The sequence below is a fragment of the Maylandia zebra genome, linkage group LG13 (genome assembly GCF_041146795.1).
Source record: "Maylandia zebra isolate NMK-2024a linkage group LG13, Mzebra_GT3a, whole genome shotgun sequence".
Classification (NCBI taxonomy): Eukaryota; Metazoa; Chordata; class Actinopteri; order Cichliformes; family Cichlidae; genus Maylandia; species Maylandia zebra.
Window position 1 is genome coordinate 10,822,640 of NC_135179.1, and position 20,864 is coordinate 10,843,503.

At 38.4% G+C, this 20,864-nt stretch overlaps 1 protein-coding gene across 1 annotated transcript; it reads left to right on the forward strand.

Annotated features, from left to right (window-relative positions):
• Window positions 1–12,489: 12,489 nt before the first annotated feature.
• Window positions 12,490–20,384, forward strand: pnpt1 (polyribonucleotide nucleotidyltransferase 1). Its single transcript, XM_004570077.4, has 28 exons — window positions 12,490–12,708; window positions 12,816–12,876; window positions 13,349–13,423; window positions 13,539–13,644; window positions 13,757–13,806; window positions 13,926–13,989; window positions 14,090–14,137; window positions 14,259–14,372; window positions 14,784–14,970; window positions 15,184–15,235; window positions 15,332–15,389; window positions 15,498–15,594; window positions 15,688–15,790; window positions 16,158–16,228; window positions 16,727–16,763; window positions 16,865–16,931; window positions 17,026–17,115; window positions 17,225–17,278; window positions 17,476–17,585; window positions 17,721–17,792; window positions 18,134–18,197; window positions 18,284–18,367; window positions 18,467–18,550; window positions 18,701–18,807; window positions 19,242–19,297; window positions 19,433–19,511; window positions 19,601–19,648; window positions 19,728–20,384. The coding sequence occupies exons 1-28, from the start codon at window positions 12,590–12,592 to the stop codon at window positions 19,881–19,883; spliced, it is 2,313 nt and encodes a 770-aa protein (XP_004570134.2). The 5' UTR covers window positions 12,490–12,589; the 3' UTR covers window positions 19,884–20,384.
• The last annotated feature ends 480 nt before the right edge of the window (window positions 20,385–20,864 follow it).

The window sequence follows — 20,864 nt, forward strand, 5'->3', positions numbered from 1 at the left end:
TGGGGAGGAGGACACGTAGGACCGCCCCCCTCCCTGCCTCTCGCGTGCATCTCCCTCCGCCTCATCGCCTCTTTAGCCCAAGAAAAGTAGGGCACTGATCAAAGCATCTCTTTCAGCTCAGACTACTTCATGCTCTTAGTCATGTTTCGTAGAAAGCACTTAGTCATCTAGCGCAGTTAAACTGTCTTAAGATCATTTTAAGTATCAAAGAAGCAAATGTTGTTGTTTTTTATTGAGAACCAGTTTGTCTGCAGCTTCAGCGTTATAATTTCTAACATGCTGTGGCACATTTGGTTCCAGTTTGTGCTTAGTTAATCCACTGGCATGTATAAATGGTGGGGATCCAGGTATACTCTTTGTCTGCTTTTGCACCATGCAGTACATTAGTGACATGTAGGCTACTGACACCTGGTGGGTAACGTAAAGACTGGAGGTGTAGTATCTGTCAATCAAAGAAACTGTTCCATCAAATTTGCAACATATGATTCGTTTAAATTTAAAATAAGCTTTCTGCAGTCTGTTGTTTGTTTGGTTTAATAAAGGAGACTTGTGCTCATTTCCAGCTTTGTGTTTGTTTATTTATTTATTTAGCATTATTTAGGAAGTTCTTTTGAAATCAAATCTGTTTTGCAAGGGAGATTTGGCCAATGCAACTTTTAGACATATATCCCCAAAATACCACAAATACAACAAAAAATACAAGGTCTACATACATACAATTAATATGCAATAAACAAATAACATAAAACATTAGTGGCCTCTAAAAAAAATAATGAAATGTCTCCTTTTCTGCAATCCATATGATGATTTAAATTCACCAATAGCTATAGCCATGTTTAAGTTTAAGGTCTTCCTGTAAATTCCATGTCTAACAAAACACTGTTGTCCCCACATCTGTCAGAACTCTAGTCACATCAAAAAAGGCCAATCATAGCTAGTAACTATTGATATGGCAACAAAGAGGCGTCCAATAGTGTTAAATAATATCGCTTCATAGAGAAAGATAAACCAATATTGGTTTTTGTAAGTTATCAGAGACTTTGGATTTTTAATAAAATGTAGAGATTCACGGTACAATCTATCAAGATCTTCTTGCTACTCTTGGACTCTAGTCTATTATTATTTCAAAACAATCCCGATTAATCTTATACTGGGCCTTGGTACAGTCCCTCATTTCATCCAGCATCTGTATTTTAGTTCTCATCTTTAACGCAACATTCTTCTGATTGGCTATCCCTGATAAAAACACAGGCTCAATAGCAGGTGGATGGGTCTGTAATGACAATATTATCTAGACTCAGTGACATCATGCATACTCAAGAGTAGGAAAAAAAGTATGTGAAATGGAGCAAGTTAGAGCAGTCTGAAACTTGAGCTTTTGGCTCATTACTTCTACATATTCGTCTGATTCTGATATGCCTCTATCATTAGTTGAGCAGTCGCCATTGTAACATTACAAATTTAACAGAAATAGACAGGTCTGCTTTAAAGACCATAAAACTAAAAATATCCATAATGATACAGAATGAGGTTATGTCATTTTTATTGATAGTTGTGTTTTTAAAATGACTTACTGATGATGATTTACTAAATGCCAGAACAGCTATAAATGGCTAATTTTGAAGCTCTAAGATAACTTGTGACTCACACTATTCAGTAAAAGGTCAAATGATTACTCAAGGTCAGATTTTGACAGAAAAAGAATCTGCTGCTTAGATAATTAATGAATCATTCAAATAATTTTTAAAACAAGTTGTCACCAACATTTCTCTGTTTTATAGCAGTGGAAACTGAATTTCTGAGTGGGCCGGACAGAACATGGACACTGATTGTATTAGGTTGGTTTGGGAAGACTGTGAGTAACTAATCAATAAATTCACTGTTGGCAACAAATAGTACAATGACTAATGTGTTTGACTAAATGTGACTTGGTTAGTTTGCTGAATGAAGCCAGCAGTTTTAAGCACACAATAATTTTTTTATTTTGCAAGGTGATGACTTAGAGATAAGTCCACTATAGAGGTTGAAGACACCTAATCAACAAATGATGAATGGCTTTGATGATGTGCAGAGGGAGCAAAGGCAATGTGGCCAAATAGCCAATCAAAACACAATCACTGGTTTGAGAACCAGAGACCTGAATCACCTCCAAGAAACAGGTTTAAGAATGAATGAATAGCTTACTGTACATATAGTCCCCTAAAACCTTCACTCAGCACATTTCACCAGCTGTTTTGAATAAGCAGAAGTTATAATTTGCATTTAGATTAACGGTCACTGTTGTTGGTGCTTTAGCTTGGGACTATACAGTATGTGTTCATGACAGGACCGGCTGTCTCTCGTTTCCTGCAAAACATGTTTAGCTGAAGCGATGTAAGTTGTTTAAAGCACAATATTCAGCTGGATAATCCAATGTAAACAAAACAAAAAAGGACTCTATTTATCTTTTACATGGAAGTCTGCATCTTTATGTGGGCATCAGCCATTTAAATGACGCTCTGCTGCTAACAGATGGGCTATGTCTAGCGTACAACAAAATGCTCATTAGATATAAGCAGAAACTGGTAAAAGTCTGACATGTTTCAACATGTAATGTCTGATTGTGTCTTTGCTTATATTTGAACTGCAAAAGTTCCTTTTGGAGGCTTGAAATAAATCCCTCTGTATCCTAGATCACGCATACCGAAGCACTAATTCGGTAACACACCTGTTTTATATTCAAATGTATTTAAAGTCTCTGAAGATGTCGTTTCATTTCTTGAGCTGTATCAGTAAAACACGAGAGGAAGGAAGAACATACTATTCTTTCTTCGGTGATGATTCAGATATGATCATTTTGTGCTCTGATCTTTAACCTTACAATCGAATTTCTTTAATGAAGACTAAGTGGATATGGTTATATATATGATATATTTTGCAATAAATATTCAATGTTATTAACTAAATTATTTAGGCCTTATTTTTAAGGCCAGAAGTAATTGTTAGGTAAGTGACATGAACTAGTTAAATAAAAGATAAGTTAACGTTCAGTGATATGTCCATGCAGGGAAATGCTAATTTGTTTTGTTTAGGCAAATATGTTTTAAGAAGCATCCTGAAAGCCAGGATTCTTGTTTTGTACTTTGTATTAAATCAGTCTCTGATCTTACTAGAAACCAAATGTGCTGCCCACTTCATTAATCAATTTACCATCTGACTATCTCTCATTCATTCTGGGCTGTTATAATTCAAAGTGACTTTGTGGAGGACTCCCAAGAATTGCTGATGAACTTCTCGGTCATGTTTGGCGTGATCTGTGTACTACATCTGCTGCTACAATTATCCCAAAAGACTCTGACCAACACTGTATTCATTTAAAGTACAGTAGTCTGGAAGCTGGCAAACTTTCCCAAATTAGAGACTCAAGAGTCAATCAATGAATCAAAGTCAGAACACAGTATTGTGTTTTGTTTTTTGTTGTTGTTTTAGTTTGATATTATTTGTAATTTTTGTAGCAATAACTACACTACAAAAAATGTATGATAGTCATTGTTTTGAATATCCAAGCATATATTCAAAAATAATAAAGTTCTTTTTTAACGGTTTTCAGTGTTATCAATCAAATCAGCTTTTCAGATGTTGAAATGTACGACACAAGATTTACCCTCACACCTTTGCAGGGCTGTAAAGAAGGTGCAAGAAGTAGCTTCAGTGCTGGAAAATAACTGTTTTGGCTGCATGAATTTGTTGGAGGCTCAAGGGTCAAAGTGGAGTAATAAGAACAAGAAATATATATTTGTAGCAAAGTCTACCTAACGATGCAGTCCTTTTTTGTAGTGTGCTGTTATTTTGGACATCAAGATGTGAAACGTGCACAGATCTGTTCAAGTGAATCACTGATCACACGCAAAATGTTTTTCTGTTTTTTAGGTGACACCATTATGGCAGGTAGAAGCGTTTCAGGTTTTTTGTGGTTTTTTTCTTATTAAAAAAATGAAAAAATATAACTTTGGGTCAACTTTCATTATCCCCTCCTGCATTTCTACTCATTCCCTCAAACCAAAATATTCTAACAATATGTTCCCTGTTTCTCATTGCTGTTCCTTGTCCCTGTTGTATTTCTTTGGAGTGCTTCATCAAACATCACTCGCAGGCCTTCTCTATTAGTCTCTATATAGAGTATTAATGGTTTTTATATTTGACAATATTTTACAGCAACATTTAATTGATTTTCAATGATCTAATTTAATGTAAAATTGTAGAAAAAAGTGTATAAAATATGTTATTCCTGAAGATGTTGTTCTCATTGATCATGTTTTTCATCATTTCTAACAGACTGATAAATGAAGCGTACTAATAATAAGAAAATTGGTTTAATTGACATTGTTTTCTTAATTGAATCAAATGAGAACGGGGATTTGCTTCAGTGTCTGTGCAAATGTTTTTTTCTTCTTTTCAAATCAAGCCCAGCTCTTTTCCTTGGCAGCCCACACACATCTCTGCTAACCCTATCACCTCAGCCGACAATTAAGCCTGACGCAGATAATGAAAACCTTTCACGGTTCGTGTACCGCCTGCTTACTCACACAGCAGCCTGAATACTTTTTTTTTCAAAACTCATTTACTGTGGGGGATTAGACCTGTGGAGGTTTGGATATTTTGTAAAGCTCAATGTGTTTGTGATTGTGTATTTGCATTTATTTCCATTAGCGTGGCTTCGTTAACTTCAGACTGAACAGTGTGCTCCTGGCTGTTTTACTAAAATCTATTATTCATGAGGCTTTTAAGAAGTTTTGTCACAAAGCGGCATCCACCTCCACCTAATGACTCAGTGATTTAACAGCACTTCTCTCACACACTCAGCTCTGAAAGTGGGGAAAAAGACCCAGTGGAAACCTACCAAAGAGAGCCACATGGAAACTTCTCCTCTAGCTGACGTAAAAGACGCACTGGCAGCTCCTCTCTAAGAAAGTTCTCTTTGACGACTGTAGTTTCCTGTTAGTTATTCCACAGGAATTTACAAGACGCCACAAACATTTTAATTTGGAGCTGGGCCCATCTCTTGTGGTCTTGGATGCAGCTTTGAATGACTAAGGCTGCACAGAATTTCCTCTTTCTTCAACTAAAGATAAAATGACTATTACAAAAATGAGAAAGTGTAGTTAACTTGTCATTAATGAGAAAAGTTTAGTATTAAATCCTGGTAGAATGGGCCATTTTAAGAGAAATTTTGCAATCCATCATTTGAAATGCAAGATTTTTTTTAAAAAGAAAAGAAACATCAGGAATATACCAAAGTAAATGGAAATCTGGCCAGCATTTTCCATAATTCACATTCACACAATGATGGAGCATGGGACTAAAATCAGGGGGGCTGGTCTGAATATTTAACTCCTGATTTACTTGGATTTTCCCACATAAGCATCTCTAAGGTTTACAGAGAATTGTTCATGTCTTGCTAAAGACAGAGATCTACAACTGCTTCAAGCTGATAGGAAGTCAACAAGAGTTACTCTAAAAACCACCAGTTACAACTAAGGTGTGCAGAAGAGTATATCCAAACATGCAACATGCCAAACCTTGAATAAGATGGTAGTGAAGACTACACAGAAAGAGCAGAAGACCACTCAGGCACCACTCCTTTTGGCTAAGAAATGAAAATTGAGCCTAAAATTCAAATAAATTGGACAATAGAAGATGGAAAAATTGGTGTGATGAATCTCAGTTTCTGCAGCAACATACCAGAAAACTGCAGGGTCTGAATTAGGCATAAACAACATGAAAGAATGGATCCATCCTGCCTTGTATAAATGTTTTGGACTGCCGGTGGTGTGGGGATATTTCCTTGCCACACTTTGGGCCTCTTAGTACCAAGTGAGCATCATTTAAAAAGCCCAGTCTAGCTGAGTATTGTTACTGAATATGACCATCCCTTTATGACTACAGAGTATCCATCTTCTGATGGTTGCTGAAGCAACGGTGTGATCTATCATGTCAACGTGGACCAAAATCTCTAAGAGATGTTCCAAACCCTTATTTTTTCTGCAAAGGATTGACACAGTTCTGAAAGAAAAAGGGGGTCCAACCCGATACTAGCAAGGTGTACCCGGTAATGTGTCCAGTGACTGATTACAGGTATCATTAATTTTCAGAACAAATTTAATGGTAATCTGCTTAGTAGATTATAAGAGTATTAAGGTGTGGGAATGTGTACGAACACATATAACATAAAATAAAATGCATATCTTACAACATTACCTCAGCCTTTCTAGATTAAGTAATTTAAAGATTTAACCTCTATCATTATAGTGGAGGTCACTCTGACCATCCGCCCTGTCTCTGTATCCATCCCACCAAGGAATCAATGCCACAACAAATCAATGCAAAACTCTTAAATCTCCAATGTTAATTGTTAAGAGCCCCGTGGCACAGTGAAAGCCTAATTGCATAACATTGCATTAATAAAGATGAGCATGCCCCAACCCTTTCATCATGCAAATGTGTTGTAAAATGCTGATGCATGCTTTAACTCTCACAGATAAACTAAGTATTTTTATTTTATTGAGACACTGGAGTACCACTACATCATCATGGTGGCAGTTTAATTTTGAAAAAAGCTACTGGATTTATATTGGTTGATTTTTATTGCTTTGTCTGAATAATTTATCCTACCATAGGAACAGCACAGTCTGATGTTATGAGGAGCCTTAATGACTGGCCATAATAGGATGGAGATCAAAAAGTATTCGGCTCTTTGCAGCCCCTTGGCTTTATGTCACATGTCTGTTTGAGAGGCTTTGGAAATGAGTAATGCTGCAGGAAGCCAATATTTAGGAAAGCAGGATCACGATTTAAATCACAACATTTTGGTTCAATTTTATTTCAAAAAATAAATAAACATTGATTTTGCTAATTTAGATAGTAAGACAGAGATAACAGAAAGATATGCTCTTTGATCTCTGTACAGCATTTGCTTATGTTAGACTTTGGGAGCGGTGGGTCGCCATTGTTTAACACATGGAGACCTACATTTGCTGTAAACCAGTGGCTTTTTCCTGCAGCACAGTAATAGGAAAATTCACCTGCCATGTTTTTGATGTCATTAGAAACTATAGATCCTAAAAGAGCCAGTGCGAGCACTGAGAGAACAACAGTGCTACCCAAATGATACTATTTTAAGAAAAAAAGTCAAAATGTGGAGATTACAGTTGTTGTTTCAAGACATACTGCTACAGTTTCTGTACCCTCTGAGTTAGTGAGCTCAGAATCTGTTTTAGTAACAAGAAAGGAAATGATTTCTCTTTTAGCACATAAACACAGAGTGGTGATAATTATAAGGACGTTGGAAAGATGGTGCAGAAAGCTGCATCTGGACGGGAAAACACACAAATGTGGAGAAGGAAATGAAGGAAATGGATTGTAATGGTCATATGCAAGGTTATCGATGGTTACACACTCATGCAATAAAGAGAATGCATGTTGTGTTACCATACGGCTCGTTAATTTGTTTCACTAACTCATCTAAACAAGGTAATTTGTAGAGGGTATAGCAGCTGTGGCAGTTTGTCTTGAAACAACAATGGTAATCTCATTTCAAATTTTTTCCCAAAACGATCAACAATATATTTTTTCTTAATGTGACCCTAATACTCCTTCATTGTTTCCAACCAATTATTATTATTAAAAATAATAATAATAATAATGAAAACTGTTGTTCACTGTTGTCATGAATCTCTGCAACTGATGATCAGCTGATGTCACACTCTGGTTGGACTGATCATCTCAACATCAGCATGTTGTGCATGTGTCATGAGGACACTTTTCCCGGTGTTCTCTGAATCATCATTCATATCCAGTAAACACACACACACACACACACACACACACACACACACACACACACACACACACACACACACACACACACACAGAAATAGAGAGAAGAGAGAAAGGAGAGAGAGGAGGGGGGTGGAGTTCTAATCTGCATCTAATCAATAAACTGATCCCAAAAGATTCATTAATTAGGAGCCATAATGCTGACAAAGCTAGCCTGCCAGTGAACTGTATGCATCAGTCAAAATTCACTTCTTTAGACCTTATACATACAAGGTGAGTTTTCCTGGCTGCTGTACAGCAACACCTTGGAAGGCATTTACTGGACAAGGTGTTAAACTCCATAAAGGATTTTTCATAATACAAAATCATTGAATCATTTGCCCACAGCTGCTGTACATGTTAATGTCTTGTAGGAAAAGGAACAGCAATGCAATTGCAATGTTACAAAATAATAATAATAATGTACAACAATTACAAATTTGCACAAAAGGTCAATGTGAAATACCTATGATACTCTCTATATATAAATATAGTATATATAAATACTCTCTCTCTCTATTTGTCTTTCTCTTTCATATAGATAGAGAGAGAGAGAGAGAGAGAGAGAGAGCGAGAGAGAGCAGTTAAAAACAGTAATATATGAGTCATATTTGTACGCTGATGATTATTAACGATCAGTGTTATAGGTTATGGTAGTTAGGATAGGTTAACACTCACAGGGTGTATGTTTTCTGTGTTGAATACTTTTGCTTTTACATGTATTTATTCTTTTTTTGTTTTCAAATTTAACATGTAAGTATTTTTCAAGCATGGTATTCATACCTTTTGTTAAGTCAGTGGACTAAATGAATCACAGCCATGAAGCAACAACCTTCCATGAGCTACAGTTGTGCCCTGCTTTGTTCTCAGAGAGGGAGCTCCTTATGTGGATCCTTGCCATGTGCCATAATGTAATTATCACGCTTGTGACAAAGCAAATCATGCCTTGTCAGCTCAAGTAGCCAAAAGCTGTCTATACATGGCTGCTGCAAGCTTATGCGTGTCCATATCAGTCAAATCAATTATTGAGCTTTCGCTTTACAGAAAGAAGGAATGATGAGATGTTTTTTAAAATATAAAGTAAGGACTACAAGGAACCAACGCTTCTCTGGTAAAAAATAAAATCATTAAACAAATTAAACAGCAGTACTCAATTAAAGGTTTTCTTTTTTTTTTTTTTTTTTTTTTTTGCCTGTCCCATTTGGTTCTTTAGCCGTCAGAATTGTCTGAAGACCAACAAGGATACCCAATGGATTTATTTTGCCAAATGGATCATCGTGGCATTGCCGTATTGGTCCATTTGATCGACCTTTGTTTTTATTATTTATTTTATTTTCAGTTGTTACAGACGGGACAGACATGAGTGAGGGATAGGAAAGGGAGAAAGAAAGAGGAAGGAAAAGAATAACAGAAGGGGAGAGGGACAGTGAGAAGGGGGGGGGTGGGGGAGAAGGGGAAAAAAAATCTCCTGGATCACCTGTTGAGAGAAAAAGAATAGAAAACAAGCAAAAAAAAAAACAAAGCAACATACTAAACACAACATCATCGCATTAATCTAGCTAAGTGTAAACAGCAGTAAATACTAAATATTCAATGTTGTTGTGCAGCACGCAGGACAGACAGCGCACAATGTGCTTTGAAGTAGCAGCCAAGAAAGGTGTAATTTAAGTCTACGAACAGTGAACACGCGTGTGCACACCTGTGTGGATCAGTGCGCTTGTATTCGAATGGTTTCCACATGTAATGGTCTGCAAGAGGATGTAGAGAGCCATAGCCCTGTCCCCCAGAGCATGAAGCAGGCATGGAGGAGATCCAGGCCCCAGACATCCAGAGGCCCCAGAGTGCGAGAGCCCAAGGAGGACCACCGGAGGGGCATCCGTGCCACCCTCATGGGAAGGGCTGAGGATCCCCAGACGAGGCGTCACCCAGTAGCCACCGAGCAGAAGCTAGAGGGGGCTGCACCGGCGTGCCCGCCGGCTCTGCAGTCAGCCAGCTGTGCCAGAGTGAACCGAGCCGCAGGCCCAGAGGCCGGAGGCCTGAGGGCCCCCCGCACCCCGGAGGAGGCCTGACCGAGCAACAGGCGCCAGGCCCCGCCAAGTAGCCACCGGGAGTGAGCTGGTACATACCTGAGCGCCCAGCCCTGGACACCAAGAACCACCAATGCACCGACCCCTGAGGGCATCAGTCACTCTGACTCAAACTGATCGCCAAGGAGCCAGAAAAGCCTCGTTTCTCACCCCCGCTAAAGCTCCTGTTGATTCTGCATTTGTGTGTTCATGTGTGTGTGACAGAAAATCAGTGCAGAGTTAATGCAGGCTGTTCTGTTGCCCCCTCCTGATCCAACACAGCATGAAAATCACTAAACCACGTAAGCCTCTTGTGTCCTGAAGTGATCGAGAGACAAACACACTCCAGACACATAAACAAAAAACCTTTTTGCACTTTTATCAATTGCACGATCATCCTACATGAAGACCAGACACTATGGCTTAAAGTGGTGTCCCAATTTTCTTGAAAGATGGAACTGATATTATACTTTTACTTCCCCTTTACTTCCCCTAAATCTTCCCTGTTTGAGTAACCATTGATTAGTCAAATGGATTCAATTCAATTCAATAAAAAATTTTTGATCCTGAAGGTTGACCCCGAAGGAAATTGGGTAATTCTAATTATTATGCAGTTAGTTCAAATCATCAAATCAAGGCCACAGGAGTCTCTGTTAGATGACCAGATGACTTAATGACTGATTGATACAGCCTGTCCGTTAACATATATCAAACTTTTGTATTTGTCTCTAGACATTTACATTTTCTCTTCAAGGCAAACAACACATTATCTTCCACTGAGTTATTTATATGATCCATGTAGTCCTGTGGAAAACACTGAGTGGTCCATTACACAGTAATAGTTTGTGGCTCTGCGTGGTATAAATGAGATCTCAGTGTGTCCTGGAGCCACGGAAACAAGATAAAACTGGTAGAAACCTTAGTAATAATGGGAATGAGAGCTTATGTGTTTCAGTGTGTGTGCCCGTGTGAAATCCTGCTGCTCAGCCCTGCAATTAGCTTCTGTGTGTGCGCGTGCGTGTATGCGTGAAAGTAATGCCTGGAGATGCTGTTAACACTTCATCTGTTGCCATAACAACTGCACCAGGCTCAGTGTTAGTGAGCTGGCTCACTGACTGACTGGAAGGCTGTAAACAAACTTCAGGACTGATCGTCTCATGTGGAGGCAAGTTCACTGATTGACTGGACAGGGTCCATGCAATGTTTAATACTAGGTTTCAAGATAAATCATAACAGTTGATACAAAAACGTTACTCTTCCTGAACAAAGGCAACTTTCTGAATATGGATGAGATAGCAACACAAGCATTTTTTTCCTTATATGCTGTTATATAGGGTTGAAATAATCTCACCACTTTAATGAAAGTGGCTGGAAGTCGAGCAAACGAAAATATCAGCAGAACTTTTTAAACAAACAAACAAACAAACAAACAAACAAACAAACAAACAAACAAACAAACAAACAAACAAACAAACAAACAAACAAACAAACAAACAAACAAACAAACAAACAAACAAACAATCTATACTTCAACAGTGACGTCCATGGAGAAAAAGGAGAGTGTCTGACCGTTGTGGTAGAACTATATGCCTTATATGAGCTTTTTAATCCTGACACCTAGTGGTGAGAATTTAAAATTGCATTTTAGTGACGCAGCAAAAACATAAATATCGCCTTGAAAAATTGTAAATAATAATAATACTAATACTACTACTACTACGAATAAGAATAAGAATAAGAATAAGAATAAGAATAAGAATAAGAATAAGAAGAAGAATGAAAAGATATAAATAAAAATAGAAAACTGAGGGTAGTCTTTCATAAGATGAGAACTGGCTGATCTATGCAAATTCCCACAGAAATGCACAAATTGTCATTTACAGCATGATAATTTCCACGGGCATCTTAGACATCACGATTATTTGTTTGCTTAAGACATTTTGCATATAGCAAATGTTAGATGCAATCTAGATTTTAAGAAATCAGTCACTGACATATATTCTGGGAATGTGAAGAAAGAGTTTTTTTTTTTTAAAGCAAACTTAATACTGTTTTCCCCTTAAACTTTTTACTCGGTCTTAAGAAAATGTGTTTTTTTTTAATTTGTGGAATAAGTGGGTCAAATATATCAAACCATTACAATCAGATTTCATGGAGGTCTTAAGTGAATGATCGTGTCATCTTTTGTATTTCCTCTTTCCTCTAGCAAGTTTTACTCCTCTTTTTTTCTTATATTGCTTTCTAAACTCACTGATATTTTTTAAGTAACTAGACATCAAGGAGATTATAGGAAAATAAATACAAAAATATATTACATACGTCAAACAATCGAAAAATATGCCATACTTTTGAGCTTTTTTAAGATTATAGAGAATCAAGTAAAATATGTAAAATGAAAACCTTATTGATTACTAAAAGCCAATTTGAATACACCTGTTTGTTTATTTATTTAAATAGATAAATGTAAAGTAGATCAAGCGGAACTGTTGTTTACTGGATGGCAGGAAACTCCGTGGATGTGACACACTCTCCTCGCTCTGTCCAATCAGAAGAGACAGCTTCTTACGTAATTCCGCACATGTGACGAACTGTCATGGTAGCCTCCTCGCTCACATCCCAACTGTAAAGACAAACTGAGCGCGGATATTTTTGTTGTTTACTGGTTAAATATGAAGTATTTGCTCCGGCTGGGGCGCTCGTTCGCCCGCCTTCATGTCCGGTTATGTCACCAGAGTGTTTACAGCCGCCATACTAACGCATGTAGAGTGGGAGTGGACCTCGGAGAGAAGTGAGTGGTCTTTCCCAGTTTCCATTCTCTTCCATGAACTGTGAAATAAAGCGAGCGGTGCAGGGTCACTGGCAGTTTCACGTGTTGTGTTCTTGCTGTTTTTGTAGGAAACTTGAAATCTCTTCAGGGAGGTTTGCCAGATTTGCTGATGGAGCTGCTGTAGTACAGGTACAAAAAAGTCTTCTTTGATTTGTCTTCGCCCTTTCTTTTTGCTTCTTTGTGTATTGTTTCTATTTCTGATTCTGTTTACTACTAATCCTCCTTCTGTTGTGGTAATTCATTAAACACCAGGCATAACTTTGTTGGCAAAAGATCTTTATTGCAGAATAGTAAACCATGGGCCATCAGCATGCAGAGAATCGTCACTTATGCACAGGAATCCCACCAAGAAAAAAATCCTTTCAACTGGTAGCAGCCGGTCTATTAGTTTGGCTTTATGTCCCATGTCCGTTTTACCCAGGACGTGTCAGCACAGCACAGCAGAACCTATACTGAGGCTTGTATTGTTCGTGTTCATATGTTCAACTTGTAATTCACCTCTGTGGCTGCTTATTAAAACAGAGCAAAGATGACCTGTGATTTTTTTTAAAAATGTTGTTCTTCAGGTTTAAATGGTGACCACTTTTTCCTTTTCCCATAGCTCGGAGACACCTCTGTGATGGTGACCGCTGTGAGCAAAACCAAACCTTCTCCGTCTCAGTTCATGCCGCTTGTGGTACGACTCCATGTTTGTTACAGCCGTGTTCTAAGTGGATTTGACTTTATGAATCCCCGATGTAAGGAAACATCTGGTGGGGTTCTTTTGATTTAATATCCTTTTCAACTGACAGGTGGACTACAGACAGAAAGCTGCAGCTGCTGGTCGGATTCCCACGAACTACCTGCGGCGAGAGCTGGGCACCACCGACAATGAGATCCTCACCAGCAGACTTATTGGTGAGTTAATAAGATAAGCGCTGTCCTTACTGAGTGTATAACATTGTCGTGGAGGTTTGGTTTCCTGTTTAATTGGAGTGACCTGACTAACTTTCCCGTTCGTTTTGCTCAGATCGGTCGATTAGACCTCTTTTCCCTCCTGGTTATTTCTATGACACTCAGGTAAGTTAAATTTTAAAGAATTTTCACTGTCATGTGGTGATTATGTTGCCACATTTTTGTTTTCTTGCACAAAGGTGATAATCCTCCCATTCTGTTTTAATGTATGTTCACTCCTAAAGATCCTCTGTAACCTGCTAGCAGTCGATGGCGCCAATGATCCAGATGTGCTGGCTATTAATGCAGGTGAGGTAAATCTCAGCTACGGAGATTTCTTCACAAATCAGATTTTTTTTGTTTGTTTGTTTTATATCCTCGAGTAAAACATTATATTCTTCCATTAAAGCTTCTGCTGCCCTGGCCCTGTCTGACATCCCCTGGCATGGACCAGTGGGTGAGAAATATTGTTTTATTGATCTGAAATGGTGGTTTTCACTTCACTTTCAGTTCCTGGGACATTATTGTTATTATTGTTTATCTCCACCTTGGAGCTACTTATGTTATTGTGTGTGCAGGTGCTGTGCGTGTGGGTATGGTAAATGGAGAGTTGCTGGTCAACCCCACGAGGGCAGAGATGGCTTCTAGCAGTCTTAACCTGATAGTGGCTGGAGCTCCCAGCAGTCAAGTGGGTAAGTTAATAATTGGTATGTGATAAGCAGCAGAATATCTAGTGTTTATAGCGGCATGTAGTTAAGCTGCTAAGTTTAGAATTCAAACACTTGATCAAGTGTTTGGAATCACTTTGCTGAGGAGATAGTGCCTGCAGAAGTATTGACTTCCTGTATTTATAGACTTACCTTTATGTAAATTGTCTTTTATTGCTTCTCCTTTATGGGGATTTATTCATAATAGCATTTTGTGTTTTAAATTTGACAATTTCTGCTAAAGGTTACCTTGGACTTTTTTTAAATCTTTTTGTGGCCTGGATGTCTGGCTTTCTGTAATAATTCAGTTTCTGAGAATCCTACATTTTCCTGACTCCTGCTTCTTGTGCCTGTCTTAGACAGCATCACATACTCATGTTTCTCTGTGTCTGCCAGTGATGATTGAGGCATCAGCTGAAAACGTGCTGCAGCAGGACTTCTGCCATGCTGTGAAGGTGGGAGTGAAACACACCCAGCAAATCATACATGCCATCCAGCAGCTGGCACGAGAGCAGAAGGTGACTAAGCGCACCCCGGTCAAGATGTTTTCACCCCCGGCTGACATGGTGGAACATGTTCGGAGGTAAGAACACAGCCTGAGACTGAGGAAGATGAAGGCAAAGGATGCTGGGAATTAAGCAGTGTATTTTGAAATGTTTTGATAAACGAGAAAACAAAATAATCTTGAGGCAAGGGTAATGATTTCATTTAATGGTTTGGCCAAAAATAGGACAAAAATAGGATTTATATTGTTCTAGCTCTCAGAAATGACTTGCTTTTCCTTTTCCTGTTGCAGATTAGCTTCTGAGAGGATCTACGCTGTTTTTACCGATTATACTCATGACAAGGTAAAATCTATCATCTTTATTCAGCTTTCTGCTTCAGTTTATGTATTAGGGAAGTTTACCTAAATAACTGTAATAATCTCATCATAATCTTTTTAGATTTCGAGAGATGAAGCAATCAACAAAGTTCGGCTGGAAACTGAAGAGGAACTTAAAGGTATTACGCCTTCAAAGTTATGGTGCATGGAAAGAATTTACAGTTGAGTTTCCAGTGTTGCTGTATTTCCATCTTTAACCCCTGTCAATTGATGTCGTCGATTCATAGAAAAATTCCCTCAGGCCGAGCCTTTTGAAGTCATTGAATCCTTTAACACTTTGAGCAAGGAAATCTTCCGTAATCTAGTGCTCATTGAGTACAGGAGGTAAGCACTCTGTGTTGTGGGTGGATATTATAATGTCACATCATCTGGGTGTGGAAAAATGGAAACATTGTGTTTCCCATTTTGTGTTTTTAGGTGTGATGGAAGAGAGCTGACTGGTTTAAGAAACATTTCATGTGATGTAGATCTATTTAAACCGCTGCATGGCTCGGCTCTGTTTCAAAGAGGACAAACACAGGTATGCTAAAGCACAAAGAGCCAACAAAAGTCATAGTTCATTTGGTAAATAAGTTGGGTTTTTTTTGAAGGGATTGAAGATGTTTGTGGCTGTTTCTTCAGTTTTGAAAGCAAAAGTATGACAGGTTTGAATACAACAGCAGGAACGCTGAAACTGTAGTCGAGATATGTCGCTTTAATGACTGTTACACAGGATTTTTTCCTGGCTCAGAGTAGGCCTGTTTGGTACACACTTAAGCATGATCAGTTTAAATAAAGTATCGTCTATGAGTCTGTGTTACCAGTGTACCATTCTGTGTTTAAAAAATCCTCTAAACTGGAAAAACTTGGATGTTACCTGTAACAAAGTCCTCCTCTGCTCCCTGTAGGTGCTGTGCAGTGTCACATTTGATTCCCTGGAGTCCAGCATCAAAACCGATATTATCACTACAGCTTTAAGGTAAAACAACCCGAACACATATCCCAAAAAGTTGATTCTGTTCATCTGGAAGTAGCGTTTTCAGCGGGAGAGAAAATTTCGTTACTCATCCAAGTGACTTCTTCAGTCACTTGCAGACCCCTGCAGGTTTCCCCTTAGATCCTGAGACTGAAGAAGTCACTTTGATGAGTGACTAAACATTTGTCCCGCTGAAAACGCTACATCCAGATAAACAGAATCAACTTTTTGGAATTTCCTTACATGGATGCTCAGACGGGAGCATGACCATAACTGGATATTTGTTGCTCATGCTGATACTGTTTATCATGGATTAAAAAAACGGTATCACCTCATATACTTTATATATACAGATATGCAGTATGTTAATGTAGTATTGAAAAGGATCATTGTTCAGGAAGTTTCAAGGAATGTATTTCAAAAGCTAGTTATTAATTGTGGAGATACTGCCAGCGTCTACCAACATCTGCACTCCTGTGATGCATGCATTTCTTTTTGCAGTGGCATCAAAGACAAAAACTTTATGCTTCATTATGAAGTAAGTAAAATCATTTTTTAAGTCACATAGTTTATCAGATATTAAATATAATTGTTTTAGTTTTCAAATAGAGCTGTAAAGTCAACTTTCCTTTCTTTTAGTTCCCCCCATATGCAACCAATGAGACTGGAAAGATGGGAGGCCTCAACAGGCGAGAGCTTGGACATGGTTTGTTTGACTTTTTTCATCCTCTGTTTGTATTCAGTCTAATAATCCCTCATTTCCATCAAGAATCTTTTGTGCATTGTTCGTGTTTTTGCAGGAGCTCTGGCCGAGAAGGCTCTGAGACCAGTCATTCCTAAAGACTTCCCTTTCACCATCAGGGTCACTGCTGAGGTGTTAGAGTCAAATGGTGAGTGCGGGGAAGCAATTTTATAAGTCGTAATATAAAAAGTCACAAATACGAATGTGTCCATTGCTCTTATTTTTCAACATATTTCCATCTCTGCATGTCCTCTCAGGATCCTCCTCTATGGCTTCAGCGTGTGGGGGCAGCCTCGCTCTTATGGATGCAGGTACTGTTCTGACTTTTTAGTTAATCCAGGAAAAATCCAGTTGTAAATTGCTCTCTGGACCTTAGACGTGCAGACAGCAAACATCAGCTTTTTTTTTTCAAAGTGACCTGAATTTTGCATGTGTCTGGATACGATGCTAGTCAGATAATATGTCATATAATAATGATTAACTAATATATCTAAATCTGTGTTGCCAGGTGTGCCCATCTCTTCTGCTGTGGCAGGTGTAGCCATTGGTCTCATCTCCAAGGCTAACCCAGAAAAACCTGCTGAGATAGAAAACTACAGACTATTAACAGACATTCTGGTAAGTCCAGTTTGTGATCAGTTATTATCACTAACAAGTGGAAGAAAGATTATAGTTGAATGCTCAAAATGTTATTGCAGTTGTTCCTGGGTATGACAGGTGTTGAATATGAGCTCTTAACTGTTTCGTAAACAGGGAATAGAGGATTACCTGGGAGATATGGACTTCAAATTGGCAGGAACAAACAAGGGTATCACTGCTTTACAGGTACTGCATTGAGTAACTTGTAATAAGTGTCTAAGAAAGATGTTTTAGAAGTAAAATTTAATAAAGCTAGCTGAAGGGACATCACTTTTTCATAGAAATGTTTTAATATAAACTGTACTCAATGTGTAAAATATTAAAGAAGAGACCAGTATAGTGTTAGAGCTTTATTTTATTCTCTTTTTATTATAAGACAACACTAACTTGTCTCTGTAATGGCAAGTTAAGCAGGATTCTTCTTAGTGAAAGTGTTGTTCTGCTTAAACGACTGCGTGGTGAAACATAAATGGCCTTTCTGATACAGATGAAATGTATTAACTAAATTTTCTTTATTTTACCTCCAGGCTGATGTGAAGATTCCTGGGTTGCCACTGAAGGTGGTCATGGAGGCAATCCAACAGGCCACAGGTAGCCCCAAAACTGAGAAATATACTCTTTATTAAAATTTTATTTGCATGGCTGTTTTTCAGCATTTGCCTGTTGTTGTGTTTCAGTGGCAAAGAGGGAGATCTTGGGCATTATGAACAAATGCATAGCAAAACCCAGAGAGAGCAGGAAAGAGAATGGACCTGTTGTAGGTAGGTTATGTCTGAATATTATATATATAGAAAGATGCAATATTTAATAGACAGTTTTTACTGTCATCTGTTCCAATATGTGATGTTTTCTGTCTTCAGAAAATGTCCGGGTACCTGTCTCAAGGCGAGCTCGCTTTGTTGGCCCTGGAGGCTACAACCTCCGCAGGCTTCAAGCTCAAACAGGTAATGTATAAGTAATAAAGTCTGAAAAAGGCAACTTGGAATGTGATGGTGACGTGATGCTAATCCAGCAGCACACAGATTTGTTTTTTCATAATAGAAACTGTTGTGCAGAATATAAAAACGTCACCACGTTTTCTTCTTTGCCTTTAGGTGTGACGATAAGTCAGGTAGACGAAGAGACTTTTTCCGTGTTCGCTCCAACACCAGGAGCCATGAACGAAGCCCAACACTTCATCAGCGAGATCTGCAAAGATGATGTGAGTCTCCCCCACTTGTAATTACCTTTATAATAGCAGTCTGTCTTTATTCAGAGCCTTTCAAAATTTGTGTTAAAATTTGCTCTACAGAGAACCCGAAACAGATTAAAAAAAGAGGAATATAGTATAAAGCTTAAGCTAGATGGCATTTAAACAAAGAAATAAGAGAAATAATCCTGATCAGTACACTTAAAAAAACAGGAAAGCTCTCAGCATGCTCTAATAAAACATAAAATATATATATCTATATTTATATATTCTAATAGTTTCTTTGCACCCTTTTATGCACATATATAAACTCAATTGCTGTTTTATATCACAATGCAAACATGACCTGCATAAACAAATCAAAACATTAAGAACAACTGCTTACACATATTACACATATTCATAATGTATGTAGGTGAAAATGGGTCTATTTCTTTGTTTTGCAGCAAGAACAGCAGCTGGAGTTTGGTGCTATCTACACTGCCACCATCACAGAAATAAGGTAAACTAAAACAATGCGTTATTTACCAACAGTGTTTGTTTACAGTTATTTCTCCACACTTGGAAACTGATTTATGTATAAATAAAGTATTGCAGCCTTCATACATTCATCTGTTCTTCTGCTCCTCTGCTTTAGGGACATTGGCGTGATGGTGAAACTTTATCCCAACATGACTCCTGTCCTGCTGCACAACTCCCAGCTGGACCACAAACGGGTTTGTGAATTTGTCTGCGTAAAATGGTTTTCCTTTTGAGTCTGATGGTAAGATTTCTACTTAAGTCACTTCCTTTATTTTCCTTTTAGATCAAACATCCGAGTGCTTTGGGCTTAGAGGTGGGACAGGAGATACAGGTGCGTCTCGGTTACTGCAGACAAGGCATTGCGTATTTCAGTCTGGGATGCTTGTATCTAAACTGTGTTCTGCTAACAGGTCAAGTATTTTGGACGGGACCCAACAGATGGCAGAATGAGGCTTTCGCGGAAGGTGCTCCAGTCTACCGCTGCAAGCGTCGTAAAGAGACTGAATGACAAACAGAGCATCTCCATGGGTTCAAGCGACATGCAGACGACCAGTACAGATTCGTGACACTCCCCCATGACTGCCTAACTTCTGGCTTTTCTGTCAGAGTAGACTTGGACTGAGTCAACTTTCCCTTTTCAAACAACAGATCTTGTTACGAACTATACATAAAGAAGGTTACTCCGCTGCTGAGAGCATGGATGTGGCTAAAATGCTGCTGACATCATGACTCTGAGAATTTGCACAAACAAACGGATAAGACGAGGAGGCAAACATTTTCAAAAATACAAGTGTCTACCCATTTTCATGCTCTGTTGTTTGACTGTATCAAAGTCATAAGATTTTTCTTTCATTACACAACAACAGTGCTTCTGTCATTCACATGTGTGATAATGTTGCCTCTTGAGGCATATTTGGTATCTGTTGTAGCAGCGTGTCCACTAAAGAAAAGAAAGGCAAGTGGGTGATGTGTTAGAGAGAGGCGTTTTCTTAATCTTTATATGGTGTTGCATTTATATTATATGTGAGTAATAAAATGTAAATAAAAAATCAGCCACAGGTGGGCCACATGCCAGTGTACTCCTAGTGCTTTACCAACCATGGATAAGTAGGTCAGGAAGGGGATCCGATGTAAAATCTTCAAATCAAATATGTGGATCATCAAGAATGAACGACTACCAATGGTGCTGTTGACCAGCAGGGTGCTGGTGGAAACTGCTGTGCAAAGACAAAGAAAGAGGAAAGCAGGAGAGAAGGAAAGGTTTGTAAATGAGAGTTTACAAACCCAACTAAAAGGAGTAGCAGTATGTAGACGTAATATGTAAATAAAGTCATTAATGATTTCTTTATTCATGTCTTTAAGTCAACAAAACACCTTCCAACCGTGCCAGAATGTACTGAGTGCATGCATGTAAAATTTTCTTCATAAAAAGCTGATTTAATTGCATGTTTCAGTGGCCACATGCAGGCACACAAGTACTGCTTCAGCGTGTTTTAAAAAAGACAGTTGCTTCACAAGCAACTGCTTCACAAGGGCAGCACGGTGGC

Coding starts and splice junctions, on each gene's coding strand:
- pnpt1 (XM_004570077.4), top strand. CDS start 12,590: ATGAAGTATTTGCTCCGGCTGGGGCGCTCGTTCGCCCGCCTTCATGTC. Junction 15,791..16,157: donor TTCAAAGAGGACAAACACAG/GTATGCTAAAGC, acceptor TGCTCCCTGTAG/GTGCTGTGCAGTGTCACATT. Junction 18,551..18,700: donor CAGGCTTCAAGCTCAAACAG/GTAATGTATAAG, acceptor CTTTGCCTTTAG/GTGTGACGATAAGTCAGGTA.